The following is a 24,644-nucleotide window of genomic DNA, read 5'->3' on the forward strand; positions in this document are numbered from 1 at the left end:
CAAGAGGGACCTTCATGAAGCAAATCTCTGGGAATAGAAAGAGCCTTTAATAAGCAGCTGAGCCTTGCCAGCTTCATAAGTACCACAGAAAGCAGGAGATCTGATATTATTAGCTATGAGCTTGGGCTGGCATTGGTTTAGAGCCCAGAGATGTATTCAAAATTCAGCTATCGATCTGTGGCACTGCAGGACAATCACGTGTCCCAGTGAAAGCATTCCCAAATAGAAGGGTACAGAAGGGGGTGATGTGGAAAATCACTAAATGTGGGTTTCTCTCCTGTTTGATCTGCAGTATCTCTGCTTTATCCCAGCATCGCCTAGCTCTTAGTGCTTTAACCATTTGATTGAACCATTTCCTTGAACCATTTCCTTCAGAACCTAATATTTAATATGTACATATACGCCGACGCCACCTGCTGGAAATGTAATGAATACCAGCATTCTGGAATTACTGCTAAATGCCTGCCAATAGCGCCTTCTGATCCAGAAAAAAAATATCTGGATACCTGAAATGAGGTTAATTTGTTATTACCCACTCCTACATCAGATGTACAATATTCCTTGCCTATCTACTTCACTTTATACATGTAAGTGTAACAGTCTGGCTCTAGTTTGCATTGTTAGCATGCATGTGTTTAATTATTTTAATGTAATTATTCTTGTGCTCTGCTTTGAAACCGGTGTAAAAAATATTAACATGTTGATAATAAAGGGAAATCTTGAATCTAAAATGATAACTAGTCACATTCCCAGGGTAGCTTGGAGACACAGTTTTAATTGTACAATTGTAATTATTTATATGCAGCTCTGTCTTTGTTTTTGCCGCAAGGAGATTTCCCATCCTGCTCTACTGATAACTATTACAAACCACATATGGAACAAAATATGTTCATCAAATCAACTCCCTTTCCCTACAAACTACGTGGGGAGCGCCGTCTCTTTAAATTCAAGATGTGCGAAACCCTTGCATAATTCATCCGACACATTCCACATTAGCACTTGCAGAATACTCGTTTTTCAACATGCTTTAATTAAGAAGCGTCTGCAAATAGAGCACAGAAAGAAAGAGCAGGTCTGGAGTGTTAATTAAAAGTCGTGTAATTAGATGCAGTCGTCCTTAAGTTTGATGACACGTTTAAATTGAAGAACAAAGGGCCTATAGATACATATTACATCCATGCATTGGTGATACAGTATACTGGGCTATTGTATTAATCCAGGCCACCCGTATACTATAGCATCACAATGCAAAAACACTATAGTTTCCTATAATACATTACACTATGTCCTTCAGTATACTGGGACATTCTAGTGGGTTTGGAGGGTACTATAGTATTTCTTTTTAAGGCATGTTGTTTAGATGGGCATGGTTTTACACATATTATAGTTTTCCATATTAGACTACAGTAAATGTTGTACTGTACAATTTTTACTATACGGTTATTGCAATTTGCATGTTGATCCATTTTAATGACATTTTGTTTTAATTTATGATTATTATTTATTTCTTAGGAGACACCCTTATCCAGGGCAACTTACAATTGTTATAAGATATCACATTATTTTTTACATACAATTACTCATTTATACAGTTAGGTTTTTACTGGAGCAATCTAGGTAAAGTACCTTGCTCAAGGGTACAGCAGTAGTGTCCCCTACCAGGGATTGAACCCACAACCCTCCAGTCAAGAGTCCAGAGCCCTAACCACTACTCCACACTTTTAGCACGTATTGTTTTTTACTATCAGGCGCCTGCTCACTGTAAATAAACCACGCACTTCTTAGTAAGGGAGAGATTCTTTGTAGAAATATGTTTATGATTGGGTTATGTATTTGATTATTGTCCTGAAGCCCGGGAAAAGAACAAGATGAGGGTCTTGCTGTGCTATCCTGACGACTGAGAAAAATAAACCGTATGGTGTTAATTTAATCAGAAGTAACATGATCTACATTTACAACATATCTGCAGTCACGGGCTGGCATCTTATTCAATGATTTATGAAATATGAAATAATGTCCCGCTGCTACCTTTTCGTTCATGATGACAGAAAAAAAATGTGTATAAGTCCCGCCTCTCCTTGCCGTTCCGTACAATGGGGTCGTGTTCCAGGCGCATGCGCAAACATCTTCTGTCGTGCCGTACTGTCATGAGTGGAGCTGCAGCAATTTGAAACGCAGGTCCGACGTGAGCTGACTGGAATGGAGTTTACGTCTCTCTAGATAGAAAAGGCTTTGGAATTGTTATGATTTTGGGGCGTTTGGTAAAAATCAGTTACAGCAAAAACACATCGCAGGTGCGCTTCTGCTTTCATTTATGTATGTTTTCTAACAAATTACTTGCGCAATGTAAAATGATTAAGAGACGAGCACGCTTTTGGTAAACACTCGTAGGTAGGCCTGGCTTCGTGCATGGCATGCTAGTAACACAAACAGGAGAAATGAAGTGCTTGCAATCAGGGATATTTAATATTTCTGTTTAAACAAAAAGCCGCGCGGTACTTCTAGTGAAGCAGTGAATTAATAAATAAAGTTTTTAAAACCTTGGCTTCAAACAAGTTTAGGCACGTCCATTAACAAATGAACGGTCACGTTTAGACTTCAGGAATTCGAAATAAAGCAGCACAGGTTTCGTCTGTGGAATATTACACAAATGAATGGTATTAAGAAGACGTTTGTGTTACTGTTGTATGGTCGGTATGAGAATGAAAGGGAAAAAGCAACTGATGGCAGATCACGTGCATCGCCTCCCTCTGCTGCAGGTTGTAGAATTAGGATATCTAGTTTGTTCTCCTAAAAAATAATATTTTTTTAAAACTTGTACAAATTGAAACTAAAAAGTTATGAATGCATCTTCTATGGCCAACAACACCATCAAGAATTCCCTAATTCTCAATAATAGATCCCTATTACTTTTTATTTTGAACAAAACATATATTTGTTTCATATTATGTATGTTTTACTGCTTCTGCTTTTAAACGATGTATTGTACTGAGTCCAGATATATTGTATAATACAGACTGCAGGGATGGAAATAAGACTCCTATTGCACAGCAGTGTCACCCAGTCCGGATTTTAACAGGAGCTTCATTAGACACAGTGTATAGGTAACAATCTCAGTTGTGATTCCGTGCTGTTTACATTTCCAATAGTCTTCAGCTTCAAACTATTAAGACTGCTTGCATTTGTATTGACTTGTTATTCTTTATATTTGCGTTGATTGCTTATCCTCTCCCCTGCAGAATGGCCCTGAATAAATCAATGCACCCGAGAAACCGATACAAAGACAAAGCCCCAGATTTTGCGTATCTGGCTTCCAAGTACCCTGAGTTCAAGCAGCATGTTCACACCAACTTGACAGGCCGAGTCGGGTGAGTGAGTGCGAGAGAGATGAAGGGGGGGCTCGGGCTCTTCTGCCATGCTGTCTGTTTTAGTTACCCTTATCCTTCTGTATAGAAAAATGCTGATGAAAGAATTACCTGACAGTAATTCAGCAATCTGGCAAATACGATTCTCAGTGTAATGAATGAGCACACCTTCAATGGAGATAACAAACCAGTGCATTAGGGAGTCCTGTACTCCGAACCTTGGACATTAAATCTGCATCTAATGCATCAGATTGTTTTTAGGAGGGAAGTAGTGAAACACAGCATGTGCTGTCAGATCAGTAATTACATGGAGCTGCTTCACTACACAAACATCAGGTGTTCTTTGCTGACTGATATTCCACCCTGCAGTACACAGCTGGGGCGGGTTATCTAATGGCATTGGTATTGAAATGATTTCCTGTCATTGGAATATGCTTCATCTCACCCGGGTTCCTGTCAGATCAATAGTCTGTACAGCGAATCCATCGACACTGTGGTGTGCTGCACTGACACGCCCCTGGAACCAAAAAATAAATAATTCCGTTGAGCGCGATTACGAGTAAGAGCAGTTCAACTGAAATATTTGGTTATTTATTTGTTTATTTAGCAGACACCTTTATCCAAGCCGACTTAAAAGCAATTACAAAAAGCGTGAATACGGTTCCCTTTAAGAGAAATCAAGACACAGCAAGTAGAATTATGATTGAGAGCAGTAGTAGAACACAGCAAAGTGTGGAGCAGCTCAGTGCAAGTACAAGACCACTCCAGCACATGGCTACATACCGAATGAGAAAAGAAAATGTGTGAACGTCTTGAGTTGTATTTAACACACAGGACGTCCTGCAAGTCCAGTACTGTAAGCAAAATAACAAATACCATTGACTGTCAGCAATGCAAATGAGAATGATCTGAATTTATTTCCCTTTCTGTAAGCGTCCCGCCTGAAAGAATAGAGACATAACCCCTGTTAGTCACAGCAATGATGCCTGCTTTATGTGTAACACACGTACTGTCACTGAGACTGAGCAGCTGCCAACAATCACCCTTTTTAACTATCCTTTTAAGCTTAAGGATATTATATTATATACAGCTCACAAGTCTGAAAGGAGATATTGTTGTTTCTGTGCTCCAGATGGGTCTTGAGCACCAAGCAATGTTCCGTTTTGGTTTTTGTTGTGTGTTGTTTAGTTACCCTCAAAAAAAAAAAAAAAAAAAAAGCACATTCAAAGATAGCAACTCTTGCAAGGGATCGGGGCCTGTTTATGATTATAACAGAACATGCTGGGGGGGGGGGGGGGGTCAAATTATCAGGGGGGGTGGTTGCGAGATTTAATGCAGGCATTTGAAATGTCTTCGGGGTGTTTGGTGACCCCTGCTTCACTCCTGGGCAGGCTCTGCTTTACCCAACACAGCCACTCTTGCATAAGGACTGCACCAGACTGCACTCTGCACGAGGATTGCTAGTTAGTTCTTTATCTGGCTTGTCCGTCTTGGCCCATGAAGAAATACTGTAGTTCCGTAGTCCCTGTATTGTTATACAAACGAGCTTCTGTTTTCATGTACAATACCATGCAACGTGTAGCGTACAAACATCTCTGATTCAGGGAACTAAACCAGTAGGTTGCACTTTAGACTCGGAAGTAAAGGTATTTTCTCAGAAAGAGGCATGGTGAGTGTTACTGGTGTTTTCTGCTGCAGTTTATTCTAAAGGATCTATCAGAGAGGAATTTCGTCTAAACCTGAATGTTGCTTCACTTTTCCTGCTTCCATTTGTTAATGCCAGCACCATCCTTGTCATATTATCTTTTAATTTGTATTGCATCTCATAACCCTGAACAGCATACTGAAGACTGATGCAGTATGAAGATGACGCTCACATTAGACAACGGATGCAAAGCTGGAAAAACTAAAGTCATCAATCCACAATGAAATTAATAAAAGGGTGGCAATGGAGAAGCCCATGCCTGTGATTATACCCGGATTGTAATCCCAGTGAAGATGAAAAATCTCCCATGGGAAATATTTCATTTTTGGCCGCCGACTCTCTTATCGAGCATTGTCCTTCGCTGCTTCTATGAAAACATCATGAGCGATCCATTCGACCTGTTACACTGTGGGCTGCTGGAGAGTGGTCCTCTACCCAGCTGTAAGATTTCATTTCTTATAAAAACTAATAACCCAGTCTTTACCATTTAAAGGGGCAACATAAGCAACGGTTTGCATAATGGAAAGGAACAAAGGCTGATGAAACAATAAGAGCTTGTACAATTTAACTGGATCAGACATCGCCCCACACGTATTTATCAGAAAACCCATACGTGTGTAGTGTGTTATTAGGCGTTGCGTGACACTTAAGGTTATAACATACCACTTAACAAAATTAAATAGTTTTAAAATCAGTTTTTAATTGGTTTGATTATGGTTTGCACATAGGCTCTAAACAGCTTATTAAGCAGAAACAAAGGTTTTATCATTCCTCCTAGGTCACAGCTGCACCAGGCCAGGACAATACATAGGCAAGCCTTTCAAAATCCTTATACAGCACAGGTTCCTCTAGATTAACATGCCATTCAGCAAGAATCTGCAAGGCAAAAGATAAGGAGGAGGATGCTTAGAAGTGATGCACGACTTGTCTGTTGGGTAAGACTTTGCGCGGCTCAGAGTTTTCAATTGGATAAGGGGACTCTGAAAATAATTGAAAACTTCAGTGTGTTAATGTCATTGGGTTTGTTTTTCTTCACCCGAAACTTAGTAGCTGGGATGAACAAGTGTGGGGGAAAAATCCTGAAATGAATAACAGGTTCTGGGGAGTAATATAATTTACCCCCATCTACTTTGCATTAATATAGATGGAGTAGGTGGGTCTGGCAGAGTCACATGGTCACATCGTGTGAATGGAACGAGGAAGGAGATTTGGTCCTGGCGTGTAGGGTTCTCTCGACAAGCTCTGAGCAACTCAGTATTGGTGCAACTTTTTAAACAGAACTCTGCCCTACTGCATAACATCAGACAGACATATAGGGATTGAGGTGGATGAGTATGTGAGATTAACAGTGCAATGCAGGTGCCAGGTACAGTACAGTGCTGTGTATGCAGGCAATTTGCTAATAAAGCCTCCTGTCTCTGAGCCGCCAGGGCTTCACGGCACAGCGCTGATCGATGGTGACCTTGGGGAATGAGCCGCTCCTCCTGTGCTGAATCAAACACATGCTGACCTAGCAAGGAGCCCCTCTCCCCTGGGTGCTGGAGTCTCCAAAATACTGCTGCTAATTAAAGCGAAAAAGCTCCTCTGTTTCTGTCACGGCTTGCAGGAACGTGGGCACACATGGTTGTTATAATGAATGGGGTTTGAACTGGAAACCTGTAGGGAGAAGCATTGGGTTGTTTAATACGGTGGGAGACAGGTTCTCTTATGTTGTTTGATCTCTGATCTGCAGTAAACTGGGTTCCTGTTTCAGGCCTTGCATGTGACAGTCTAGCAACACAGTCTTAGTTTGAATGGGGAGAAGTGCCGTGAGCACAAAGGACATGAGAAGCTTGGGTAGTGCAGGGGGATTTTTTTTTTTCCTAAATCGAGAGGTTCTATGTGCACCAATGTGCTTTTGCACATCTGGCTACTCCTTTCCTGAACAGTGCTTTCAAACATGAAGATCACATGTCTTGTGAATGCATATCTTAAACCTGTCCAAGGTGGGGTTTTTTTTGTTTTTTTTTAATAATTTAGTCGTTGCCAATTAGTTTTTATTATTTTCTCCCCAATTTGAAATGCCCAATTATTTTTTAGGCTCAGCTCACCGCTACCACCCCTGCGCTGACTCGGGAGGGGCGAAGATGAACACACACTGTCCTCCGAAGCGTGTGCCGTCAGCCGCCCGCTTCTTTACACTCTGCAGACTCACCGTGCAGCCGCCTCAGAGCTACAGCGTCGGAGGACAACGCAGCTCTGGGCAGCTTATAGGCAAGCCCGCAGGCGCCCAGCCAGACTACAGGGATCGCTGGTGCGCGGTGAGCTGAGGACACCCTGGCCGACCTAAGCCTCCCTCCCCCCGGACGACGCTCGGCCAATTGAGCGCCGCCCCCTGGGAGCTCCCGTCCATGGTCGGCTGTGGAATAGCCTGGACTCGAACTCGCGACATCCAGGCTATAGAGCGCATCCTGCACTCTAGCGAGTGCTTTTACTGGGTGCGCCACTCGGGAGCCCAAACCTGTCCAAGGTTTTACTGCAAATACTGGTCGTTGATTACAAAACAAGGTCAAGCATCCAAGCTAATGGGGGCGTAAGCAGTCTGCTTAGCTGATTTTCTGGATAATTGAGCCACACCTTTAAAGCTACACAGGCACAATGCAAGACTGCAAACTACTGCAAGCACCTAGCTGTGATCTCTAAAAGCACAATGCTGCCAGGAATGAACCTTTTGCCGGCTGCAAAACCCAAATGATCTTCAAACACAAGGGGCAGAGGGGAGCGATTAATATTGAACGTTTCCTGCCTTGTTCAGATTTTGTTTGATCGTGAGGTTTCATAACAGGAACTATAGTTACAGCTCACTAGTCTGCTTCCCCCCCCATAGCTACCAATTACAGTTGTAGAAGGGATTCTATTTTAGGAAGCTGGCATTAGCGAGACTTTTTTTTTTTCCATTCTCTTCCGAGTCCTTGGAGCTGAAAGTTGATCATTAGTTCCAGTGAGCTTCTTTCTGCATCTTTTGAGACAGAATTACTGCCAGAGCCCGAAGGGGAGCCAGTGTCCTGGGCCCACTGCTGCAGGGATGGCTGGGTCTACCCTCCTGTCCACACAACACACTGTGTTTCATCAATACAGACAAAGAGCAAAAACGCTGTCAGAAAACATACCTGGATCCTTCATTTGTCTTGTTTTCTGCTTGTGATTAAGAACTGTATTCTCTCATTTTGGGTAACTGTAACTCTCTAATGTCTTCTAGTTGTTGCTGAGTTCTTGTAGATTAAGATTTAAGACTATACAATTTACAGATGACTGTAGGCTATTCAGCCCATCTAAGCGTGGTTCCTAGTAGCCAGTTGATCTCAGGCATTGAGAAAGGCTTTTGTCATAGAACTTACAAAGTTACTTCCAGCATTTTGTAGGTATAATGAAAGTGCACGTGATCTAAGAAGTGCACTTTGCATTCATGTTGATGCAGATCTTGATCAGTGTATTTCTCCTATGTATTTGATCAATGTAGAAGTGCTTATCACTTAGGTAAAGTGATCTAGTTTTAACGTCGTACCTGGAAGAAGCCCTGCCTGATTAGAGGTGTAACATTACAGTGTTTAATATGGCATAGCTTTATACACCTCATCCCGTCTGTCACCTGGACACTACAGAAGTGCTAAAATGAAAACAGAAATATGAAACACTGCAGGGAAACCGTTCTCATGTGGTTTGTGAACTGTGATGTTACGCATGTGTGTCTCAATTCAAAACGCATTAGGAACCCAGTGGGACATGTAATCGCATTCTGGGGTTTGGGAATGTGTCAAAGTGTGTGTGTGTGTGTGTGTGTGTGTGTGTAGGGGGGGTGTTTAATCCAGCAGCAGGTGTGAGTTACAACACACAATTAACATCTGTCAGACTACATTTCCAAAACAATCTCCATCACTTGGAACTACAGATTGGCTTGATTTGGGGTCCCTGGGGATTAACCCCTTCACGGCTGCAGTCTCAATTGCATATCGCTGTCCTTCACTTTCATCCACCGAACGCAACCCCATCTCTAAGTGACGGGAGCGCAAAATAAAAAAAAAAGGTAAATCATCTTGAATCATGAATCGCTTTTTGACTTTGCAGGATTCATAATTCAGAAGGTTCTGACGGGTCGCTGTGTGCGTGGTTTAAAGAATGTTTTTTTTTTTTTTTTTAAAGGTGCATTTTACATCGTGGCGTGACTGCTAAAGTGACATCTCTGCTTTTACTGTCAGCCATGCTTGTTACAATTTCATTTGAATTCAGCAGAACCCCAGCCCTGCATCAACTTCAAAATGAATGCATAAAATTACATGAGAGACGGAAGAGAAGTGAACCATACTAATACTAACGGGACAGGGAGTTCAGATCACTAGCCAGTGAGTTTGGAAGTCTTAACCCAAAGTGAGTGGACAGTAATCCACATCACACAGTGATGTCAGGATTGCTGCATAGGGCTGCCATGTCTTTGAGTGCGTGAAGGAGTGGTTTGGCAGAGCTTTGTGTGTGTAGACTGCCTGCCCATTGCACTAGGTGGTGTCCTCTCACACTGACACGGGGTCAGTGGTTTCAACTGCGGGAATCGCAGTAGCGGCAGACAGTAAATATCTATTACTGTATGTATGTGGTGTGCTCAGAGGTTCCTGCCCTTACATTCATGTCCCTGCAGGCACTGTCCAGCCCAAAGCCTACCAAGATAAGTTGCTTTTTATGGCTTTTGGAATATGTGCAGAATTTGAAATCCTGAAAGGTTTGGGGGTTCTTTAATTCTGGATCTGGTTGATTATTTTTATCTTCATACTGCTATAACAGGTCATCGTGATATTATCAATAATTTGTTTAGTCTTGTACTGAAAAAAAAAGTATCATCCTACCATACTGCTCCAAACAAGAAACACGTCCTAATGCTATGACAGCACTGTGTTATATACATCAGTGTAGCCTTTTATTACAAGGACCTGAAATTACCCTTTTTAAACACATTGTGGATTTGAAGCCACACTGAACACAGGATAGAATTCTGTATGGATTTGCTCTGAAATAAAGCAGTGCTGTATGAGGTGAACCCCTGGTAGAGAAATCTGAGTCCTATTGAAAAGAATAATTAATGAGACCTGTTAGATTTTACAGCACAAAAACAACTGTGGGGGAGCAGCAAGTCAACGTTCAATAAGGAATGTTCTCTTCTGCTCCTCCAAGTTACCCCATGCCATGCTGTAATCAATAGCGCATGGGGTAACAGCTCTTCCTTGATGGGGGGTCACCCATCCAACCACTGATCACTCCTGCTTGGCTTCTGAAGTTTCATGGGACTGCAGCCCATAGTGGGGTGTTTACAGGCACTGTCTTTTCTGTGTTGTGGGCTGCACAGGGAGGAAAGAAATGAGGGCCGCGTATAAAAACATGATCCTGACGCCTCTCAGTGCTGACGCTCAGGGCAGACGTGAGCCAAGCAGCGCTGCAGGGAGACTGATGGCGTCCGAGCCTTGAGTTACTCTTGTTCTCGAGCAGCGTCTGAAAGCTGCATTGTCGTATCTGTAGATTTGAAACTGGTTTCCATGGAAACCGTGCATAGAGCCCTTGTCTGAGCTTCCGTTGCAGTGGAAGGCAGGCATGATGTAAGCCTGTGTGTGTGTGTGTGTGGGGAGGGCGGGAGGGAGGGTAGCAAGGTTCTTTACAAAAGGTGGTGTCAACCGTACAGTACCAGTTGAGTCTAAAAAGAGGGTATGTCATGTCTCATTCAGCCTTGTTGATTTAATTCATGAAGTGAGCTGGCTGTCTTCTGTTCCTCAGTTTGAATTTCAAGGACCCAGAGGCAGTGAGGGCCCTGACCTGCACTCTTCTCAAGGAGGATTTCGGGCTGACCATTGAGATCCCCCTGGAGAGGCTGATCCCCACCGTACCGCTGCGGCTCAACTACATCCACTGGGTAGAGGACCTGATCGAGGGGGGCGGCCAGCGGTGGGGCATCGATATCGGTGAGACCTGCAGCTCCATCGGACCCTCCAGCAACAAACAGCATTTATGTGACGTACAAATCCCAATAGAAACAAAGCACAACACATTATGCAAAAGTATTTGTTAAATCACATAATCCTGGTGGGAGTACTGTATACATTAACACGTGATGCAGACACCTTGTCAAAACTTATTTTTTTTTTTCCATTGAATACGTTTCTTTTTTAGTAGCGTTAGCTCCATCCTGTCTGCTGCGAGCCCCTTTTAGTCAAAAATAAATTAAGAATTAAATTAAACACCACAAAAGTAATAGGAAATCCTGTTGTAAATTCCTTTGTATTGTGTCATTTTTTTTTTTTTTTTATAGATTTTATTTTTTCAAACCCGTATGTTGCACCCTGGAGTAAACCGCTTTTGATAAATATGTTAGGTCCAGACATCAGGTCATAAAACCTGAGTTAAATTTGCTGGTAGAATACAGCCTAGTTTATTCTCATTATCCCTGTCTGGATTTCTGGGCTACAATCTGCCATGCGTTCATTGTATGCGTTTAACCCGGTCGACTATTCTTCTTGACTTCCTTTCCTGTAAGATGCTGCATGAATTAGATAAAATGTATTTTATTGTATTGTAAATTTAACAAGAGAAATCTCATCAACCAGGCATTGTATCTCTGGGATCTGTTTCAAGCGCAGTGTAAAGCAAAGTGGCAATGTGGATAGCTCAGCTGTGTGCTCCCAATTATCAGGTCAGCCACCGTTGGGAATAACACACTTGGTAAACTGGGGGAGTGCAAAGGGACCAGGCCCTGGCCTCTGCCGGCTCTTGTCAGGCTGTTATTGATGGCTGGCCCTGGACCATTGTTGGAGCTGTCAGACCCACGTACGCAGGGATTGATGGATGTCTGATGGACAGCCTTGCTGTTGAACCCTGTTGACCCACAGGGGGGTTCTGTAACCCTCCCAGCATGGCAGCCACCAAAAACGATCCTAATCTACTGTGTGACTTTAAAAGAGACTATCCTGTTCGTTATATATTCTGGTTAAATATGAAGAGATAGAGGAAGCTGGGTTTTAAAATATATATTGACCTCATCTAAAAAAAAAAAAACACATACATGTATGTATGTATGTATGTATGTATGTATGTATGTATGTATGTATGTATGTATGACATGATTCAATCCCAAAAAACAGACTGTTAATACAAAGGTGTGGCTGTTGTTTCAGGTAGTTTTGTAATGCCAACTAATGTCCATTGAGGAAGCTGAGACCTATTCATTTGTGAACAAGCCAGATTCGAACCCAAGCCACTGCCTTAAGCCCGTATGTAAACGCCATGTGTTGGGTGCCCCCAGTTCCCACTTGTCTGTGTGTTTACAGGGACCGGCGCTTCTTGTATCTACCCCTTGCTTGGAGCCTCCATGAACGGCTGGTTCTTCCTGGCTACCGAGGTGGATGACATGTGTTACAACTACGCCAAGAAGAACGTGGAGCAGAACAACCTCTCTGAGCTCATCAAGGGTGAGGGAAGAAGGGACCCAGAGGCTTTGAGGGTTTGCTACTGACCAGTCCCTGCCTGGCTGTCTCTTTTAATCTTGGTTTTTGTTTCTGGTCTTGTCATGCTACAAACACAAAGGAAATGAGCATGCTGTGAAGTTTGCTTAATAACCCTGACCGACCCCTAAATTGTTTCAGTGTTTCCGTCTGGCCCCTAAAATGTTTAAAGCAGTTTGAGAATGTGATCCCAGCGCCAGCCGTTAAGTCTGCCATTGACAAGGACAGTAAATGCATTGGATACTGTGGTCGTGGCTGTGGTGTTTTTGTAGCCTCATGGTAAAATATGTATTGTATAAAATAGTCCTGACTGCTGGAGTAATGGCAGTGTTGCCTGCGTGACGGCTCGCCTCCCTCTCTATCAGTGGTGAAGGTCCCACAGAAGACTCTCCTGATGGATGCCTTGAAAGAGGAGTCAGGGATCGTCTACGACTTCTGTATGTGCAACCCTCCCTTCTTCGCTAACCAGCTGGAGGCTAAGGTACAGTGTTTCCTGCCTGTTGTATGTATGTGTATATGTATAAAGCTCCAGAGCCCTCTTGTGATCAGTTGTGTATTGCCAAATAAACTAATGTTATTGAGTCATTTAGCAGACGCTTTTATCCAAAGCGACTTAGAGTCTAGGGGGTGAACTATGCATCACAACTGCTGCTGCAGAGACACTTACATTAAGACGTTGTTTGTTTTACATCTCATCCGAAGGACAGAGCACAAGGAGGTTAAGTGACTTGCTCAGGGTAACACACACAGTGAGTCAGTGGCTGAGCCGGGTTTAAACCAGGAACCTCTTTAACCATTGGTCCACCGAAAAGTGTCAGATCACCCCTGGCTCTAACTACTATAAAAACATGTTGTCTGATCTAGTCTGTCTTCCATATATCTAACCGGAAGCTGGAAACTGCAGCAGCACTTCTTTGATAAAGGGATACACTGCAACTCCCACAGGACCTCTTTGTCCTTGCACTGGCGTATTAATGTGAAGTGAGACGGAGAGCTCCAGGTCATGCGCCCTGTGCCGTCACATTACTCCCCCACCAAGGCATAAAACTTGCCTGTGGTGAGCTCTCTATGCCGTCCTAGTTCTTTCTATTGAAGATACAGGCTTGACCTAGCTGATGAAATATGGGATAGATATGTAAATATGACTGATTATTTGAATTTGGGACTTTCCGAAGCTCAAAGCAGAATGATCCCTAGGTCTAAGGCTCTCCCTCCCTCCCTCCCTCTCCCCCGCAGGGTGTGAACTCCCGGAGCGCGCGACGCCCCCCTCCCAGCTCAGTGAACACTGGGGGGGTGACGGAGATCATGGCCGAGGGGGGGGAGCTGGAGTTTGTGAAGAGGATCATCCACGACAGCCTACAGCTCCAGAGGAGGCTGCGGTGAGAGGGGAGGAGGGCTGAGGGTGGGGATTGATGATTCGGGAGGATAATCCATTACCGTCTGCCACGGCACAGGAGGCTTTGGTAAAATGGGGAGGGGTACGTATTTACTTGTCTGTTCATTTGTTCAGTAAAGAACATGTTAAGGTTGGAATATTTTTTACACAGTGCGGTCTGGAAGCTTGCACAGAGTAAAAAAAAAATAGATTGGAGGAAAATAAAGTGTTGGTGAGCGATGGATGACCCTGTGCACTCTTTAAAAAATCATTCACACCTCTAGGAATCTGGATTGGGACTCATGTGTCTAATGGGCTTGGTGGAACCTTAGTTCACAAAACCAGCATGACTGAAATCCCCCAGGGCTGAGTAGCATGGAGGAGGAGGAGGAGGAGGAGGGGGTAACAGACCTCTATGTCATGTAACCAAGGACCTGTCTACTTGAGCACATTGTTACAAAGAGGCAGCGGAACCAGAACTCCTCTGGAATTCGGGTTAAATTCCAATATAGTTAAAAAAAAAAAAAAAAACTCCAACCCTTTTTTTATTGTATTTATTTTTTATTCCAGATGAGGCTAACTAAAAAGCATTAAATATAATAATAAAAAATGGACAAATATATGAATAAATAACAATCATCTTCCAGTCACTGGTGCAGATGGTTGTCTTTTTTGTCTCTTCGTACCCCCCCCGCCCCCCCCCCCCCCCCTCCCGATCCATCGTTCCAAGTTTGTTTAATTAATTGACAGACAGGCTAAACAATTGCCATTCCCAGATCCGGAGCACCCCGACGGGAGCAGATGCAAGTTGACTGCTGTGTGCCCCCCTCTGCCAAGAGCTGACAGGGGCTCAATGGAGTGAGACCGAGATGCTGTAGTTAGCATGACAGGGGGTGGGCTGTGTGATTAGAGATGATTGCCATCGACACACCTGGGCTTCCTGCTGTGGGGAGGGTGGGGGTCTGGCTTGGCTGTCTCCTCCTCACTGCCCACTTGTATTATAGAGACACCTGCTGTTTAAAAATGCTTTTCAGACGGATCTACAGACGGGAAGCAGCCGCTGTACCCTATTTAAATAAAGAAATGCATAAATAAATACGCCGTCTTCAGTGTGCGTGTGCACAAGTATCCCAGGCCCGCGTAGATTGACAGATCCCCAGAGAGCCTCAATTGTTTCCACTCTTTAATTATAGGTAATTCATTTTGGAAGGGAGGAGGGAGGGGGGGAGTGAAGCTGTAATGTATGATCTCGCATTTTGCCAAAACGTGCGAGAGAACGCCAGTTTGCAAATCAAAGCTCTACTCGACTCGAACTCAAAAGACTGCACGTCAGGGTTATTACCAATGCTAGCCTCTGGAGAAATCTTCTTTTTAATATGCTGTTTCCCTATTGCTGCAAAAAAATTAGCTAACAGCATATTCCTGCCCAGAGGGTTTCAAAGTTGACTTGTCCTTCTTGCGTGTACGATTGGGCTTGTTTCTGTTTGTTGTTGCCAGTGCTGGTTGATCTCTGTCCCCCGGTATCATGTTGCTCCCTGCCTTGCCACGGACACGCTTCGGAGAAAACACATTTGATACCACAGTAGTTGGGGCAGATGTCAGGACTAATTCAGTTCAACAGTATATTGTTGCATTGTCCAGCATATCCATTTGCATTTGTTGGAACTTTCATTCGAAATCATAAACTGTTTTTCATTACTAAAAATGCAAATGGGCAATGATTTACTGATTGCACCTCTACCTAACCATATAAATGGATTGAGGGACTGAGGACTGTGTCACTTTCTACCCATGTGTCATACGTTCAGAGAGGACCTGAATCCCCAGCCCTGTCTGTCCTTCTCTCCCTAGAAAGAACAGCTTGCTGAATCTAATTCCATCGCAGAGCTGGGAGATCAGATTCCTGGGAACAGTGCAGTTACAATCTGCCATTGTTTGGGGAGAGATCTGTGTTTCTGTTCTGTGGGGGAGTACAGCCTTCCCTTTTATAACTGTGTTTAGTGAAGCGCGTTTTCTTAGTGATAAGATCTCAGAACAGTAAGTTATATTATAGAGGATCTTAATATGCTCAACAACACATAGTTAACTCCCCATACATAAAAAATAAAGAAATTTGGATCATGTCAAGAGAATAGCTTTGCTGCTGTTTATCCAATCATATACAAACACTAGCTTTCAAGACCTCAAAAGTCTTCAGGTGTAAGTGGAATAAGAAACAGGCGCTTTACATACATGCAATAACACCTGCCTCTTTACATTTTATTATTAGTATTATTTGTTTATTTAGCAGGCGCCTTTATCCAAGGCAACTTAGAGAGACTAGGGTGTGTGAACTATGCATCAGCTGCAGAGTCACGTTGTCTCACCCGAAAGACGGAGCACAAGGAGGTTAAGTAACTTGCTCAGGGTCACTCAGTGAGTCAGCCGGGATTTGAACCCAGGACCTCCTGGTTACAAGCCCGTTTCTTTAACCACCGGACCACACAGCCACTTGCACTGGAAAAATAAGACTTTTGAAAGCTAGTGTTTGTACATTGCACTTAATCTAATAAACACATTACAGCCCTCCCCCTTTTTTATAACGTGATCATCAGGAGCCATTGTTACAAGACCCTTCTGTTTGTGTTCTGCTTTATAATAAGAACACAAGGGCTAGTGGAATGGGAGCAAGACCATGACGCTTTCTAAGTGGTTCTGCGGTCTGGCTTCTTCATGATGCTCTTTTGGTTTTGATTTACAGGTGGTATAGTTGCATGCTGGGAAAGAAGTGCAGCTTGGCGCCTCTGAAGGAGGAACTGCGTAAACACGGGGTAAGCGACGCCCCCGTGTGAATTCAGTTGTTGATCATGAGTTGTAGACAACGGCAGCCGCAGAAAGAATTCAAACATGTACAGAATCATTTTGTTTTTCACAGTAGTAAACGCACACGCCCACACACACTTTGCTCATACCAGTCTATCTATCTTTTTTTTTTTTTTTTATGGCTGTCAGGTTTGTGATCTGTGATTTGCCGGAGTTTGTAACGCATATTATTATCCAGGGAATGCTCTTTTTCATCAATCAGTCCCCCTCACAGAAGCCAATCATGTCACGCGTGGCACTCTTAATTCCCATTAGAGATGTTGGATATCTTTGTCACTTCTAATCAACATGATCCAAGCGCTGGCAAAGTTCCTACCTCATTTTTAATGTGTGTGTGTGTTATGGAAATACAATTAAAATGCTAATAGTACAACTGCCTGTGATATTAATTGTTCAAGCTGTTTAATACCTTCGGTAAGGGCAGGCCAACACGGTTTCTCAAGAGCCAACAACAGGAAAAGAAAGACTCTGTTGTGTTTGTACACAGAACAGTACCCGTCTGTGTGGCTGTCAGTGTTGTGCCCTGGCGCAGTACACGTTTCAAAATGTATAAAGGACTTGGTTAGTGTTGAGCCAGGATTGTGTAACCCTGTTCTTTGTTCATGAGTAACCACTGCTGATTCTGCTTACAGGTTCCCAAAGTTACCCACACAGAGTTCTGCCAGGGCCGCACCATGCGCTGGGCTCTGGCCTGGAGCTTCTATGAGGATGTCACTGTCCCGGTAAGTTACCTTCTAAGGGAATGAGTAATGGAAAAGACCTTGAACCACTGCCTCCCAGTCCCTCTGCTCTAACCGCTAGGCTACACAGCCTCCCAGTCCTTCTGCTCTAACCACTAGACACAGCCTCCCAGTCCTTCTGCTCTAACCACTAGGCCACATTGCCTCCTGTACTCCCCACGCGAATGGAAGGAGGTCACGCAGTGTGGAATACAGTGAAACGAGGGCACTGCAGAGCAGCCTGGGAAATCAAATAAGGGCACTCGCTGGTGCCACGTGGGGTTTTTCGGCAGAAAGGAGTTTGCAGATATAATTACTGTTCTAAATGGAAACGATGCGAGGGACTTGTTAAATACTAAATTACGAATTTGGCTGAAGTAACACCATCTGTTTGCATGACACAGCGAGTCAGTGAGGGAGGGAGAAAAATGAAATTAGAATAGCAGTTCTGGATAAGCAAATGAAATAACTTTGAATTAGTCTGGCGTGCGCAGAACACAGACCACGTGCGCACTGGAAAGCAATGCAGACCGAGAATGTACAGTATACTGGAATTCGGATCTGGGTGGAGCGTTCGCCTAACCCAGCCCCTCAGATCTGCTAACGGATGCATGGCAGTGCAGTGCAGACTGAAGCCGTATTGGCAGGTTTGTAGCTTAATGGAGCCGGTAAGAGATTCAGATGCAGTTTGATTCGGACGCAGTGCCTTGTCATTAGAGAGAAGTAGCTCCATGACTGGCGAGTACAAAATAATGTGTCGGGAAGCAAAAGACTGAGTAAGAGTTTCAAGAAGAGGGTGCAAAAAAGGTGATGTTTTTGATCTGCTTGTGTGGAACAAGTGTCTGTTTCAAGTGCTTTTAATAATTAACTTGGTACAATACTAGCATTTTTGTTTTGCCAATATGAACCCTGTATTTGGTGTAGCGCATGTGATTCAAGACGCTCTGTAGAAAACTGTTTACAAGCCAGCGTCCTCACACAGAATACATTGTGGTGCTGTCATGTTTGGTACAAAGACGTCTAGTTACATAAATACCAGCAACAGCTTTTGGATAAAAAAAAATACATGTGCATATTTGCCCAAATGTAATTTAAATCCATTTTGACTCATTGTGTCTCTCTTTACAGCCGCCCAACCGATGGTGCCATTATTTTGTGGTTTTTAGCGTGTTTTCGTAACATTTATTAATGTACTTTTATAGGGGGGTGGGATTTGACATGACGCTGTCTCTCATAGATCTTTCTATTGTAGTTAATGATAGTGCTGCTAATGCTGATTCTATATAAATGTATGATGGGCGTGGTATCTGGATCTATCAGATCTACTTCCTCATCCAAGTTGGATAACACACCCCCATGGGCTTTGATTAGGGCACCCGGCTGCGATACATCATTTTTTTCTTTGACGGGGATAAAGGCCTTGGATTAAAGCGTCTGCCAATAAAAATAATAATAATAATAATAATAATAATAATAATAATAATAATAATAATGTATGTTGCTAACCTAGCTTGCTTCTAAATTAGATTTACACAGAACTAGCGTATGCCAAAAACCTGAAAACGCGCGCGCAGGGACAAAAGACATTAAATACAACATCGACCGAACAACAGTACCGTATAGCATTGTCTTAAACTAAAATGAATCGTCAGTCTTCTGCATCTCTGACATGCTGTTAATAATGCATCCCTAGCCGTTCCGTTAGACTCACTTAACCTGGTTCAGGGGAACTGGTGCGCTTCCTGATTCGCGGTATCCTGGCAACAGTTGCCGAGGCGCTGTGGTGTGCAGATGAGCCGTCCCCGTGGCGGGGGTAGCTGTTCTCGCCTCACACATACCCCCCCCCCCTTCCTCCTTCCCTGCTCAGTCAACTGCTGGAGAGAATACAAGGAGGAAAGCCACTTGGGCAGAAAGATTGCCTTCGTTTTTGAGACCTTGAAGAAAGTCCTGAGCCTGGCTGCTCTGTGCTGTACTGCAAGTCCTGAGGCAGAGAGCTGCTGCATGATTCATTTGTTTCAAGGTTAACCCCTTCAGGAAAGGGTTCAGTCACAGAGGAACCATAACGTATTCATGGAGCTCCTGGACATGCGTTATGACATAGAATGCATTGTGCTTGGATGGCCAGCAGGGATCCGCAAACACACATAGACTTTCTTCCCGGCTAATAATATCATGATACTGGCTTGAAGAGATCTGAGCTTGAATTGAAACAGACAGTGGTTTTATGTTATGAGCAAAAGATGTCTTGAGAGTTGCACCGTTCTCTTTTACTGTAATGGGATTTTATAACATAGTACTCGGGCTGTTTTTTAATTTTTTTATTATTATAAATTATATGTGAAATCAACTCACCAAGGATCTGTCAAAATTCCAGTACATGTTATCTGTTAGATGTTATCCTGTACATAAAACATACAGCATAGTTATAAAGTAACAAAGTTTGTTTTATGTTTAACTGTAGTTAATGGTACAATCTTAATAAGGACCCTCCCTGTACACAACATATAAACTAATACGGCTAGTTTCACAGCCCCCAATTAGAACTAATCTCAGACTACTCAGTGTTAATTTAGGTAGGGTAATCCAACATTGGCGCTAATCCGGGTCTGTTGAACTAGCCGTAGCGTCCTGGGTTATTCTGAGTTCCAGAGTGATCTCAGTGTTTCTGCACAGTTCTGATGAGCCCAGTTTTCCACCCTGTTCCTCCCAGTGGCAGTGTACAGCCGGGCTGGCCTGTATGGATCTCAGCACAGCAGCAGGGTGCTAAGCCGGCTCCTAATCAGGTTAAGCACATCACGCTCTCCGGTGCAGCTCCCTGCTTGAGGAACGCTTGACACCGCCTGGGCCCCCAGACACAAAGAGCTCCCATGATTAGCACGTGAGGAAATCAAATCCAGCGTCGTCTTCAATGCAGTGAAAGAGAGGAAACAAGACGCAGGGAGCTTGTACCAGCACCAAGAGATCAGGGGTGCAGGCAGACAGGTTAGCCCAATGGTTACAGTGCTGGGCTGCAGTGTAGGTAGATGTTTAAATTTTGCATTGGGATGTTGGTTGGTTTGAATGGTGAACTGGGCAGTTGAAGTGTGTGGTTTCATGTACCCCGCCTGTCTGGATCTCTCCCTACAAACCATCAAAGATACAGAAATAGCTTGAGGGTAATGGGGGATGCGACGAAGGATCTAATAAAATAAATGTTTACTTCTAAAGGAGCTCTGCTTGTAGGTACTGAGGTAAAGAAGCAAGGTGCAGTTGGCAGTGATACAGGAAGATGCAGACAAGAAGCAGGATGGCTAGTCTTCTACAAGCATGATGGCACTGAGTGTGAGATCATTGCAGAGAGCCTCAGTGCTGCCGGTGTAAAAGCAAAGGAAAGGGGGCCATCTTGTGGTCGCTTGAAGGAAAAGCATCACATATCTCCATTTTTAACAGTTGTCATAAATTTCAGAATCATTTTAGCAACTGAATACACCTTTCAGTTTCATTTTCAACTGGCATTTACATTTTTTCATAGAAGGTCCACCTGACCTTCGTAAACTGCAGTCCCTGTGTAGGCAAGCTACAGCCTTGGTAGCCTTAATTGCTTCTATTTGTAAACATGTAAGTAGTGCCTCTGTCGGCAGACAGGCATAAAGCTAACATATACCCCTGGATTCTGCTACTCTAGATAACTTGTACTAAAGAACATTGTTAGCAAGTCTCATCACCATTGTACAGGTGCTAACCCTATAAATCTGTGAAGTTTGACTGGGCTGGATGGATGGATGGCTGGCCAGGACAGAGTAGATGCCTAGCCTCCGTGGCTGTGCTGCTTTGGTATTAACTGTCACCCCTCCCCCTCTCTGCGTTTCAGTCTCCCCCCTCTAAGAAGCGCAAGCTGGAGAAGGCTCGCAAGCCCATCACTTTCACTGTCCTGAGCCCCACCGTGAGGGAGCTGACCGGCAAGGTGGCGTCCATCGGCTCGAGCGCCACGAGCAGCACCGACGTGGTCACCGCCTGGATAGAGAAGACGCTCTCCGACCTCCGGGTGAGTGCCCGCGGCTTCCCGGATTGCAGATCACTGTGCCGTGCATGGCTCACTGAAATCCACAATACAGTTGCACATTAGTCAGCTTTTTTTTAGTAGTGATATTTTTTTGTATGGCTCTAGAACTCCTTTGTAATCAGTGTGACTGTTTTAACCAAAAAGTTTGGACGGTGTTGCTATATAGCATTGAGAGGGTGGTATGCAAGAGCTACGGTGTATTGAATGGATGTTGCTGCCTTGAAATTGGGAACGTGGTAAAGCAAATCGCCCTCTCCCTTCTCTCCTCTCTCCTCAGGTCCTGCACAAGCGTGTGCCCTGTGGGAAGTCTGAGGTGAGTCTCTTCCTGACGGTCATCGAGAATTCCTGGATCCACATCCGGAACAAACGGAGGGACCGCGGCCGGCAGCTGCGAGAGGTCCCCAGAGCGCCACCAAGTGGTGGCAACAGCACACTGCAGAGCAGCGAAACCAAGCAGCCAGAAACGCCCACACCAGCACAGACCACAAAAACCGACAGCAAAACCGACACAGAGGAGTCAGAGGTTATAGTGACACTGGAGCCAGAGAGCAGCAGCACCACCATTGGTGGAGCTCAGGCCTCGACCAATGGGAACAGCCCTATCCAGGAGAGTGGCACTAAGGAGGTAGACCAGGCAGTAGATAACGCTGCCTGCCTAGAACAGGGACCGGAAAACAAAGTGGACAGTACTGCCATTGTTCCTCTATCTGCAGAGCCAGACAGACAGGAAACAGCAGCAGCAGTGGCGTCTGCCACCACTGGGGAAGGAAGCAGTGACGTCCAGCACTTCCTGTTTAAGTGTCTGATGAACATGAAGGATGAAGGAAGTGATGTTGTTGTGGAGATGCACTGGGTGGAAGGGCAGAACCGGGACCTGATGAATCAGCTTTGTACCTACCTGAAAAACCAGCTGTTCAGACTCATGGTGAGCCCTTTGTAACCTCTGTCCTCACCCTTTTTGTAAGAAAAATCGTTTTTTTGTTCTGACAGTGGAAGGAGTTATCGTTCATGTACAAAGCTTCTATTTTTTTCCTTGAGTTGATTTTTAAAAGTTTCTTTTTTTTTTAAATAAATCCTTTACTAAAGGTAATATGTGAGACTCTCTTAATTCCCTGTGTGATGCATGATTGTGTTTCTGTTTTTACACCCAGGGTCGTGGGTCAATGCCTTTTTAAAAATCATTTTAACAGAATGCTGCTGATTTCAATTTTGATCAGTAATGTGTTGGAATTGAATTGAGCCCACCCCTGCCCTGCACCCGTTTTTACAGCTGGGGAGGGAGCCTGCTGCTGATGTTTTCACCAGGTTACTGAAATCCTGACGATAGACCAGCCAACGATAAATAACTGCTCCTCAGTTGTGGCTCTTTCAATCCATTCCAACTGTGTTCTTAATTACTGGATTGAGCAGGAGAGTCGTCTTCCAACACAGTCTTTGATTGTTTCGTTCATGTGTTGGATTTGAAATGATGGACCTGGTTGCAACAAGGTCCTGGTTTGTAATGGACTGAAAAGGGCGCAAGAGAACCTGCTTACAGGGATTCATTTGTGCCGGATCGTAATGTACAGTAAAAAAAAAAAACACATAGGTCAATGCATTAGGTCTAGAAACAAAAATGCTATCCCTCTTCCTGAATGAGAAGATGCGATACCTTTTTATTTACAAGTTAACCCCTGCCTACTTACCAGACATGAACGCCAATAGAAGTTTTGCAAATGAATAATTACCAGAAATGTCCACACGATGGAGCCCTACTACATGATTTTCCTGCTGGAGCGTTCCATGGAATATTTTTTATATTGTATGTAATAAGAATTAATCTAGGCCTGACAATCCTGCATTCCATTGAAGAGCTGCTTCTTTGAAAAGCTGGCATTTTGGTTAAGATTCCTACAGTGGTTATTGAAAACCTGCAATGCGGTCCTAGTTCTGTCTAATCTAAGCACTCGTTTTCATTGCAATGTGTCCAGGGTTCATTCCCCAGTTAGATCATAAGGCTGCTCTTCCTGGACTGGACTATTAGACCCAATAACAGGAAGCCTAGTGATAGTCAGCGAGTTCTGAAGTAGCTTCCTCTAGCGTGCTGCCTTTGCTTTCTCCATGAACCTTTGTACTGTGGAACGACAGTACTGGAAGTCGAAGCCTATTGTGAATTAGGAATGTGGTTTACAGAGCCAAGCAAGCTGTCTGCTTTACTGGTTGAATCTGAAATGCTGTGTGCTGTCAACAGCATGTGTATTATTGTCTTGAGTACTTCTTTCCACAACAGCAGAATCCTCTCCCAGGCCATATAAACTGTACCAAGGGTCCAAAAGTAAACCATTAAACATGAGATTGAGACTAATTAACTTCATCCTCATAAAGGTGCTACGTTGACAGCACTGAAAGCCACAGTCCTCTGCGTATTTCCGGCAGTATATGATTGGGCGGAGCTGCTAGCAGACAGACTGGAATTTTACAACATTCTGGGGTAGAATCAATCAATAAGAACCTGTAACACCTACATTATGGCAGAATTGAGTCAGTCCTGGGAAGACACGCCCCAAACTTGCCACTGCTTCAGCAAACACTTGTCTTCAAATTCTAGAAGCCTTGAATTGCAAAAAACAAAAAACAAAACACATACTGTGCATCTTGAAATGGAGATTGAATACCACCATCGAACAGTGTACTGTAGGGGTCCTGAATATTCTAGTGCTATTAAACTGCTGTCTAACTGCACTACACATCTGCTGTTTGTCTTTACAGCACTCCTCCAATACAGTTTAACACTGCCAGTGTTATTCCTGAATACAGTTACAAACAGTAGTTCCCACTTGCTTTTATTTTCTCTTGCATATTTGGGCGATTTTAAAAGTCCCAGCTTTCTTTGTTAAACGATATGTGATGTAAATTTTTATCTTACTGCATTCCTTCTATTACAGTGGTTAATCTGAACAAGCGGCATGTGATCTTTAGTCAAATCCTAACCATCAACGAACTTCATTGGATATTCCTGTCCGATCAGTTTGTGATTATTAAACCTGACTGTTGTTTGTTTTAATATTGGTTCTTCTTTTCCG

The 24,644-nt window shown here is 43.7% G+C and overlaps 1 protein-coding gene across 2 annotated transcripts; it reads left to right on the forward strand.

Annotated features, from left to right (window-relative positions):
• Positions 1-2,105: 2,105 nt before the first annotated feature.
• On the forward strand, positions 2,106-22,672 carry LOC117429870 (RNA N6-adenosine-methyltransferase mettl16-like). Of its 2 annotated transcripts, none has more exons than XM_058998067.1 (10): positions 2,106-2,294; positions 3,240-3,368; positions 10,864-11,048; positions 12,411-12,551; positions 12,950-13,065; positions 13,821-13,963; positions 16,700-16,769; positions 17,454-17,543; positions 21,391-21,564; positions 21,860-22,672. In XM_058998067.1, exons 2-10 carry the CDS (start codon positions 3,241-3,243, stop codon positions 22,520-22,522), a joined length of 1,710 nt encoding a protein of 569 aa, XP_058854050.1. In that variant the 5' UTR covers positions 2,106-2,294; position 3,240; the 3' UTR covers positions 22,523-22,672. The 2 variants fall into 2 exon arrangements, with proteins under 2 accessions (XP_058854050.1, XP_058854051.1); XM_058998068.1 differs by having other exon boundaries at positions 2,112-2,178.
• The last annotated feature ends 1,972 nt before the right edge of the window (positions 22,673-24,644 follow it).

The sequence above is a fragment of the Acipenser ruthenus genome, chromosome 24 (assembly GCF_902713425.1).
Source record: "Acipenser ruthenus chromosome 24, fAciRut3.2 maternal haplotype, whole genome shotgun sequence".
In the NCBI taxonomy this organism is placed as follows: domain Eukaryota; kingdom Metazoa; phylum Chordata; class Actinopteri; order Acipenseriformes; family Acipenseridae; genus Acipenser; species Acipenser ruthenus.

Excerpts from the sequence above, each read along its gene's own strand:
- LOC117429870 (XM_058998067.1), top strand. The coding sequence starts at position 3,241 with ATGGCCCTGAATAAATCAATGCACCCGAGAAACCGATACAAAGACAAA. Across the intron at positions 3,369-10,863 it reads AACTTGACAGGCCGAGTCGG|TTTGAATTTCAAGGACCCAG; the intron begins GTGAGTGAGTGC and ends TCTGTTCCTCAG. Across the intron at positions 13,964-16,699 it reads CAGCTCCAGAGGAGGCTGCG|GTGGTATAGTTGCATGCTGG; the intron begins GTGAGAGGGGAG and ends TTTGATTTACAG.